Below are 10,151 nucleotides of genomic sequence, written 5' to 3'. Positions count from 1 at the left end.
AGCCAATAGGCTTTGAGTAATGGCGGACACCCAGCTGACTGAATTTCATTGTTAGCTTACTGGCAAATTTCTTCAACATATCTCATTAGTAATTGCTCTCAGCAAACTTGAGTACTAGATCAAACAACATGGATGAGTATCCTCAACAGACTGATAAACCAAAGAAGAGACAGATACATGGAAGTAAGGCAGAAAAAGAACTCCCTGTAAATGACAGAATTGTGGATAATATTCAAGTTGAGTTTGAAGTATAATGCACATTCTGTGAGTTTTCAGTGTTTAAGTGATGCTGATGATGCTCAGTTGAATAAATTAGTATAAGTTCATCACTGTATTACTGTGTATACCCACGAAAGAAAGATCAGAGTCTGCACAAGCATTTATTCATGCTTCAATTAACACAATGTAAACAATAATGGCTGATAACTTTTAGTGTCTTCATAAAGACTATGAATGGGTCTAGTGAATATATATCAAGATTTTCTCTGTTCTCAACTATTATGATATAAAAAGGTTCTGAACTTTTAAATTAAAATTTTGGAATTCAAGCACAATGTACAATTTTGGAATTCAAACCCAACTGTAAAGTGTTCGAATAGGAGTCAGGTATAACACACACCTTTTATATTTTTTATATTTATTAAAATAAACTATTAAATCATATGTAAATTTTATATGAATTTTACAACTGAATGGACCTCACACAAAATATACCATAATTTAAAGCTCAATAGCATTTTAAGGGAATGACCTACAGTCACAAAGCCAACTGTAAAGTGTTCATCTCTGGGTATGACTCACACCTTTTAGATTTTTGATATTTAACCCTACAATGCATGAACCAAAAAAACCTTCACGAATGCATAAAGGGTGTCAAAATGACCCGTACTGGATTGCATGGTTTTCTTCAAAAAATAGATGTCCTATTAATGAAATAATGAAAAGAACTGATGATACACGAATGTTTTAATATTTCAAACATTTTTATTTGTTTTCTTTTAATTTATTTATGTACATGTTTAGATTGTGGATGGGAGCCAAAGGAATTCAAAATTATTTACATAGGCAGCACTTCCAGTCAACCTTTTGAGCCCTCAACTTCCCTGTCACAAGAATAATCCTGGTCCTTCCTTTGCTCTGTACCATTCAGCTTATTGTGCCCTGAACATGTGTCATCATTATTAGCATTATCATCTTCATCTTCATTTCAACAATTGTCAGGAGTTCAAGAGGTTAAAATGATTTTTAATACTGTTATCCTTACTATATATATATATATATATATATATATATATATATATATATATATATGTCCATCCATCCATCTTCCATACCGCTTTATCCTTTTCAGGGTCACGGGGAAACCTGGAGCCTATCCCAGGGCACAAGGCAGGGTACACCCTGTACAGGGTGACAATCCATCGCCATCGCAGGGCACAAACACATACACATTCACACACCCATTCATACACTACGGACACTTTGGATAATAAGGTAAATTTGACTTCCATGACTGCAACGTATATATATATATATATATATATATATATATATATATATATATATATATATATATATATATATATATATATATATATACAACTTCTTGAACTCCTGACAATTGATGAAATGAATTCAACCAGCATATATGGACATGGCATGGAATGTATGTATGTTTAGTTTTGGTGGACTAGATATGCTATGCTACTGCTGAGCAAGTACTAAGATTTACTCAGCTAAAATAATCAACATACTGAAATAATATATAATAATAATAATAATAATAATAATAATAATAATAATAATAATAATAATAATAATAATAATAACACACGCACACACACACACACACACACACTCTTACTCCCACTACCAAAACTATTCTAAGTTTTGAAGCCCGGTTTACAAAATGCAGTTAGGTATTGACCCAAACTTTTTTTTTAAATTCAAGGATAGGGAAAATGTTGAGAAAGATGAGGAAATTGATGAAGTGAGTGAAGGGCACAATAAACTCAATGAAACAAAGGAAAAAAGAGATGAAGACTATCCTTGTGACAGGGAAGATGACGGGAACAGCACTGGTGCAAATATGAAGATGAGAATGCTAATAATGATGACACATGTTCAGGGCACAATAAGCAGAATGGTACAGAGGAAAGGAGGGACGAGGATTATTCTTGTGACAGGGAAGTTGAGGCTGTTATGTAATTATAAAATTTGTCTATACAAATTAATAAATTCCATGTTACCAGCTGATAATGAGCATGCAAGCTAATAAGGACTACACTCTAGTTTAATGTTATGCATATGCCTCCTGAAAGCAGGTGACAGCCAAAAATAGACGTGTGGTCAGAGTATCTCAGTTCACAGTCAGTTTTGACAGCATACAGCTAAACCAAAGGCAGTACACAGCCTGTGCTTTTACTGGAACTATATTTTTCAAGGTGAGATAAGCATTTGTGCTTGCAAATGAACTGGCTTTACATAGTTTAGTGGAATGCATATATTTCTCCTTCCAATGTTATTTAAACTTTATTTTGTAGCTTAGAATGTTTCAATGTCTAATACTTCACAAGGAACCACTGTTTCATCAGGCAAAAAGAGTTATATGCTGTATCTACAGTAATACTTTTTACATCTTCAGTGGACTAATGTGAGCAGAAGGTGGCCTTATGCAAAATTGGCACGGCAAAAATTAAGATTAAAATTTTTTTTAGATGCATCCTAGAAAACTCCTGCATGCAGAATTTTTTTTTCAACTTTATATTGTGCATGCTTCAAATCAGACTGCAGGCTTTCATTAGGGTTCATCTGAAATAGCCATTTTAAACCATTGACTTTGAGACCTACAGATATTTATCTAATCATTTTGATGTATTTTTTATGTCACACATGCCCAAAAAAATTGGTCTCATCTGATCACAACACTTGATTCAAACTGTAGATCGCACCAAGCTTGATAAACCCTTATTGTGTTTTTTTATTGTATATTTTTTAGTATAATTGCCAAGGATAATCATTTGTTTGCATTTGTATTAAATATGTTTGAAGAGTGGCAATAATTTTGCCAAATATCATTGAGAGACTATTATTATTATTATTATTATTATTATTATTATTATTAGTAGTAGTAGTAGTAGTAGTAGTAGTAGTGGCAGCAGACTGCGGGGCCCTTGAGCAAGGCTCTGCTCTGGCTAAGGGCATCTTCCAAATGCTTTAAGTGTAGTATTAATAACTATTTCTATTAGAGGAATAGAAGGTTATCATTGTGTCACTGTGTGCATGTATATATAATCACTGTTTGTACTTTGATATGTTCATATCAAACCCTGTTTTTCTCCCTCTCAGAGTAATTGGTAATGGACAGTACAGACGAATTAGATGAAGATGACCAGCTTCTTAATTATGCCATCCAGCTGAGTATTGAAGAGTCTTGGAGCAATGATTTTCCAGCAAGGCATGATGCAAAAGAGACAGAAAAAATACCTCACTTTTTTAAATTCTCACTTTTATTGTTAATATCAATGTATGTCACTGTTGACAGTCACTTGTTTTATCCTAAAACTATAGTGTGGAAAATCAAAAGATTTTTGATGCAATCAAAAGGGGTAAGATTTGCAGTGAAGCTGTGAACGCTTTATAAATTTAAGTCTAATGCTCGGTGCATGCATGCAGTGCATACAATCTTTACCTGTGTCATCAACATAAAAATGTCATGTCTACCCAAATGCAGCAGCGGAACCCCTTTTATTCCCAGGTGACCTGTATACCCTGCAGGAGATGTCGAGGTGCCCGGCTGCATTTACTGAGGTGGATGCTAAAGGCTGGTACCCACTTCACAGGGCATCAGTACAACAGTCAGTACAAGTGCTGGAAAGAGTGATATATGGTGAGTGATGCAAATAAATACGTCTGCGCAGTCACTGGTGTTGTCCGTGCATGATATGACCACAGAATAAATGGATAAAGAAAACAGTAGTGATATCATAGCTCACTTTTATGACAGCATCTTACAGGCTGACCCTTGAGGAGGAAACAGCAGATGGAGAGACCCCTTTGACTCTGGCTACTCAAGCAGGTTTGGTAGAGATTGTTCGCACTTTGCTGGAGCATGGAGCTTCTCCTCATAGAACCAATGGCAGGAATGAATCTCCTCTATTACTGGGTATTATTACTTCTTCACTAACAGACCAACATAATAAAAAAAAAAAGATCCAGACTCCATGAATCCTTTCGATAGCATAAAATGATATGTGTACGTTTCTTTTGCAGCTGTAAGAACAGATTCTTATGATATAGCTTTAGCACTTATAAAACGAGGTGCACAGGTGAACCAGGTCTGTCTGAAGAAGTGGACAGCTATGCATGAGGCTGCTAAAGTGGGCTGCGTTGATACCCTGAAGCTTTTACTGCAGTACGGAGGCCAGGTCTCAGAGACAGATCAGCATGGCGTGACCCCAATGGGCATTGCTGCAGAATACGCCCAGGCCGAAGTTTTAGATATCCTTATTCACAAAGGTAAGGATCACATACCATAATTAAAAAAAGTTCATTTGAGTAAATAAACACTCAATTGATGTTCCATGTAACTGGTGTTAACATTCTAAGAATTGAACATTGTCAATGAAGGAGAATCACTGACGTTTGCAGTCAGTATCTGATTACAAACTGAATTGATTGGACTTGTATCTGTTTCACTATGGCATGTAGCTATCCAACAGCTTGATCAACATCTGATATTTACTGCATGAGTAAATCACACACAGCTAGCAAGGTTTTAGACATAGGTATTTATGCAGACTGGCTGTTTTTACTGCTGCATTTGTTAATCTGGCTCCTTACAAACAGGATCCTTGTAGGAAGATAGTCTAGGCAAGATGAAAAGTTAATAGCAACATTTTTTTGAGCATTTTGGTTAAATATACAATTATGGTTTCTTAAAATACAGATATTGACATGTTATATGCAGAAAAGCCAATTTTGGTCAAAATCCATTTGGAAGATTTTTTTCTCCCACATCAATAGGTGGTGATGTAAATGCTCAGGCACCGAATGGAGACAGTGTTCTATATGATGTTGCTGGTTCTGGTAATCCTGACTGTATCGACCTTCTCCTCCAAAATGGGGCCAATCCCAACATCGCCAGCCTCTCCGCACAGCTACCTATTCATCGAGCTGCTTACGAAGGGCACTACCTGTGAGTATTTAAGTTAATTACATTATTAAATGTTAACTCATGAACTCAAATACAAATAATTTTCTTTAGTGCGTTGAGGATGTTGATCCCTATCACTACAAGAAGAGCTCTGCGGCTTGCAGGCCAGAGTCCAGTTCACTCAGCAGCAGATGGCGGCCATGCACAGTGCCTCGAGCTTCTACTGGAGAAAGGCTTTGATGTCAATTCCCTTCTAGACCAGCATATATCTGAAAATTTTGGTGATATGAGGAAGAGCGCCCTGTACTTTTGCGTCTCCAATGGAGATGTGACTTGTACTCAGTTGTTGCTCAGAGCTGGTGCTAAAACTGACTTGGATCCTCTGAGCTGTCTCCTGGTGGCAGTAAGAGCTGGCAGATATGAGATAGTTAAGCTGCTTCTGGCCAATGGAGCTAACGTGAACTACTACTTCACAGTGGTCAATGACACTCTGTTCCCCACTGCTTTACAGTATTGCCTCAGGGATGAGATGATGATGCGGATGCTACTTAACAGTGGCTATGATGCTGACAAATGCTTCGTCTGTCATCATGACTTAACGTGGACTGACCGGAGTCATCACTCAGACCATTCAAGTAAAAAGATCTCTGTGAGTTTGCCATAGATGTATTAGGAAAGATTGGTTATGATATAACTGAGACTAGATGGTACACTCTTAGGTAAAACATTTCTCAGGAGTCTCTAGTTTTTCCTATCAAGGATGGTTTCTCTTTTTTTCTAAGAGTGCATTAGGCATGTTTACAGTAATGAATTTTGTGCAGTTTTGTGACTTCGTCAGTGTCTCATGGCTGGTGCAGTATGCAGGAAGAGCTGTGCGGGTTCTTCTGGACTATGTTGGCTATGTCCCAATCTGTTCAAAACTGAAAATGGTTCTGGAGAAGCAGAAAGAATGGCCAGAAATTTGTGACATATTAGGTGAATAACCAAAACTATGAAAGCAACCATATGCACTTAAGTTTTAGTAAAACATTAAAATGATGCATTATCGAGAAGCCTGATGTACTGCAGTTCATGGTGGCTCTGTTTATGAACTTTTCCAGGAACCCCCCTGTCGCTAAAGCACATGTGCAGGCTGTTGATCAGGAGAAGGATGACCCCAAGGAAACTGGGAGACCCAGGCATTATCAACTCTGCTCCATTCCCACCTTTACTTAAGAAATACTTGATGTATAGGGAGTATGACCTGTATGGCAGCTTATGTGCAGATGAATGATCATATTCTCTCAAGGAACAAAAAAGAAACACAAACAGGATCTAGTAAAAATACTGTGAAGATGATCTAAGGCAGGAAGCTTACCTTCCAAACAAACAATTCCTACCTGTTAAAAAAGAGAGGTATATCACTGTGATAAATGATAGCTAAAATGCTAAACTGTCATTTAAAGGAAGTCATTTTGCAGCCAGTGTATTAGGTATTTCTTTGGGTACTGTATTAGGCCAAAAGACCATAAAGGGAGATATATCTTCACAAATAGTCTTAAATTAGTTTAAATAATCCACGTTCTGGTGCTATGATGAATGACCACTTTGTTTCATGTGCATTTGTTCTGACGTGTACTGTAAATAATCTTTTCATATACTAATTTTGTCCCCTGTTTCTTTTTTTTTTTTGGTGTTGGTCCCAAGTGAACAGTAAGGATGTTTATTTTAATACAGTTGTATGAGTGGCATTTGACACTAAAGTCCTACTCAGTCCAGACTGCAGGAAATCACCTATATTTTACAAACAATTTTACTCAAAATATAAAAAAAAAGTCTTCTGAACTATCTAGAAGGATGAATGCATAACGAAGCTTTGCCTGGGAACTTTTCATAATCAGTATTGACTCTGTTTGACCCATTTGAAGCCCTCGGTCTGCCATGATAATTAGATTTTCTCCCATTTTCCCCAGAACCATGGTTAATATGACAGATGTGCTTTCTGACACATGACACTAAGAACAGTGATGGTGTGAGAAAATAAACCTGAATTCTCTTATAGCTTGGAAGATATGAGTCAATATTCATTATTCACCAATATGGGAAAAACATTTGGTCCAGAGACTGAGAATATGATCTTTGTGAAATTCATGAGATAACCATAGTGAACTGATTAAATAAATTACATTCATATCACAGAAGCAGGTGTTTTGAGTTAATTAGCTGATTAGAGCTCTTCTCAGGTCGACATTTCTGTATTATAAATTCTTTATTCTAATATTTTGAGATACTGGAGTTTTGATTTCCGTGAGCTGTATTCCGTAATCATCAAGATTAAAAAAAAAAATTATATATATATATACACATTATATATATATATATATATATATATATATATATATATATATATATATATATATATATATATATATATATATATATAAAAAAAACCCTTGAAATATTTAACTTTATGTGTAATGAATCTAGAATATATGAAAGTTCTACTTTCTCAATTAAATTACGGACAAAAACAAACTTTTCCACAATATTTGATTTTTTTCCCACCTGTACACTCAAGACAGGGTTTGAGATCAAAAGACGAATATGAGACGAGCGATTAGAATTTCAGCTTACATTTGCTGATATTTACGTCTAGATGTGTTAAACAACTTAAAACATGGTACCTGTTTTTGAACAGATAGTATTAAAGTAAATTAAAGTAATTAACACTTAATATTTGGTCACATATCCCTTGCTTGCAATAACTACATCTAGCCAGTGACCCACTGACATAATAAAACTGTTGCATTCCTCTTGTACCACAGCTTAATTCGGTTGTTGTTAGTTTTTGTGGTTTTCTCCCTTCAGTCTCCTCATCAGGAGGTGAAATGGCCAGTTTCAACCCTTCCACTTTTTCCCCTTGTCTTACTGCATGATGCAGGTCCCCTCAATTGGTTTGGATGCATTTCTCTGTAAATTGGCAGACAGAATGTTTCTATAGACTTCTAAATTCATTCTGCTGCTACCATGTGTTACATAATCAATAAAGATTAGTGAGGCAGTTTCAGAAGCAGCCATGCAAGCCCAAGCCATGACACTTCCTCCACCATGTTTTATTGATGAGCTTGTATGTTTGGGATCATGAGCAGATCATTTCTTTCTCCACACTTTGGCCTTTCCATCACTTTGGCAGAGGTTAATCCTGTTTAAAGAACTTTTGTGGCTCATCTCTGTATTTCTATGCAAATTCCAAAATTGGCTTTCTGATTCTTTCTGCAGATGACCCCATAGTTTCAGTGAAGGGAAATATTAAAGCTATAGCACACAGACATTCTTTGTGGCATGTTTTGGGAAGGCCCACATATGGGTAATGGTCAGGCAGGCGTCCCCATGCTTTACACCATATATTATATCTGGCGATTATCTAATGCTAGAAATTAGTTTGATGGCCACTTTACTGCCCACATAACCTCACAATTATGGCATACAAAATTTCCCTGTAACATTATAGTTTTGTTGGAAAAGTAATGTTTATAAATCTAATTTTCTTTTACTGATCCAATAAATCAGAAGTCATAAACAAATAAACATCTATGACAACTCACACAGTACTGTACAGCAGCACAATGCATAAAAATAAAATTAATGCTCATATCAAACATCAGAATGGGGGGAAAAAAGTGATCTCAATGACGTGGTGCCAGACTAGCTGATCTGAATATTTCAGTAACTGATCTTCTGGGATTTATAAGCACAACCGCCTCTAGAATTTACACAGAATGGTGCAAAAAACATCCAGTTAGCAGTTCCGGATGTTCGGACATGGTGGACATGACTTGTTGATGACCGATGTCAGAGGAGAATACCAAGAACTGATTTGAGAAAGAGAAAACCTTTGTCACATATACATTACAGCAAAATTCTTTTCTTCCCATATTGCAGCTTGTTAGGAAGTTGGGATTAGACATGATACGGCACCCCTGGAGCTAACAGGGTTAATAGCCTTGCTCAAGGGCCCAACAGTGGCAGCTTGGCGGAGGTGGGGCTTGAACCTTCTGACATTCAGATTAATAACCCATGGCCTTAACCACTGGCCCTAAACATTTAGCAGATGGTTTCGATCCATCGACCTCTGTGTTATGCTTCCCAGCATGCTTCCACTGCACCACTCTGCTGTAAATGGTTTGAGCTGACAGGAATGCTACAGTAACTTAAATAACCACCTTTTACAACTGTGGTGAGCAGAAAAGCTCAGAACTCAGAACACACAACATGCTAAAATGTGAGGCGGACGGGTTACAACAGCATACCACGTCGGGTTCTACTCCTGTCAGCCAGAAACAGAAACTTGAGGCTATAGTAGGCATAGGATCACCACTGGACAATTGAACACCAGCTTCACAGCTATCTAACTTTAAATGACCTGCCTTCAGAAAATTAATTGAAAATAAACTGAAATGAAAAGTTCATTTTTGCTCTTAATTAGAAGGATATTACAGATGACTTTCCCAAAGCGCCGATTACAGCTGCTGATTTCATACCAACAGACACAATATATATATATTTTTATAATAGTGCACGGTATTTTGATTAGACAATAGAAATGTTATTTCAATAAACTTTTCTGTAAACATTTCTTGAGATTGTCTTGAGTGAAATATATTCAAATCAACATCAAAAGACAAGATTTTTTTAAATTAAGTATGCAAATACATGCATATTTCATTCAATGAAGTCTCATTTGCATAAACATACATTTCTGTCAGTAAACAAATGGCAAAGATTGATTGTTAAAAACAATTACCCTGTAGTAGTGTACCATGTAGTGTCTTGCCTTAAGTAAGAGCTACAGTTTCCCTGACTTGCACATCGCCTTTGACCAATTTATCTACGATTTGTGTGTCAACTGGGACAAAATTAACCATGTAAGACTTGCTCTGTCAAGGTTACATAACATTACATCACCAATACAACCCACCCTTGGACTTGAATTTGATCAGCAGGTAAGTGACTTGAC

At 36.4% G+C, this 10,151-nt stretch overlaps 1 protein-coding gene across 3 annotated transcripts; it reads left to right on the top strand.

Moving 5' to 3' along the window:
* The first annotated feature begins 2,338 nt into the window (after positions 1-2,338).
* Positions 2,339-6,498, top strand: asb15a (ankyrin repeat and SOCS box containing 15a). 3 transcript variants are annotated; one of them, XM_047159992.2, is made up of 11 exons: positions 2,339-2,444; positions 3,349-3,457; positions 3,571-3,608; positions 3,734-3,889; positions 4,007-4,165; positions 4,273-4,518; positions 5,026-5,197; positions 5,267-5,558; positions 5,667-5,804; positions 5,977-6,130; positions 6,256-6,498. In XM_047159992.2, the coding sequence occupies exons 2-11, from the start codon at positions 3,360-3,362 to the stop codon at positions 6,426-6,428; spliced, it is 1,626 nt and encodes a 541-aa protein (XP_047015948.1). In that variant the 5' UTR covers positions 2,339-2,444; positions 3,349-3,359; the 3' UTR covers positions 6,429-6,498. The 3 variants fall into 3 exon arrangements, with proteins under 3 accessions (XP_047015948.1, XP_047015947.1, XP_047015946.1); XM_047159991.2 differs by having other exon boundaries at positions 3,758-3,889; positions 5,267-5,804; XM_047159990.2 differs by having other exon boundaries at positions 5,267-5,804.
* The last annotated feature ends 3,653 nt before the right edge of the window (positions 6,499-10,151 follow it).

This window comes from Ictalurus punctatus, chromosome 14, assembly GCF_001660625.3.
Source record: "Ictalurus punctatus breed USDA103 chromosome 14, Coco_2.0, whole genome shotgun sequence".
Taxonomy (NCBI): domain Eukaryota; kingdom Metazoa; phylum Chordata; class Actinopteri; order Siluriformes; family Ictaluridae; genus Ictalurus; species Ictalurus punctatus.
The sequence above is the reverse complement of the archived record's forward strand: the minus strand, read 5'-3'. Positions and strand labels throughout refer to the sequence as shown.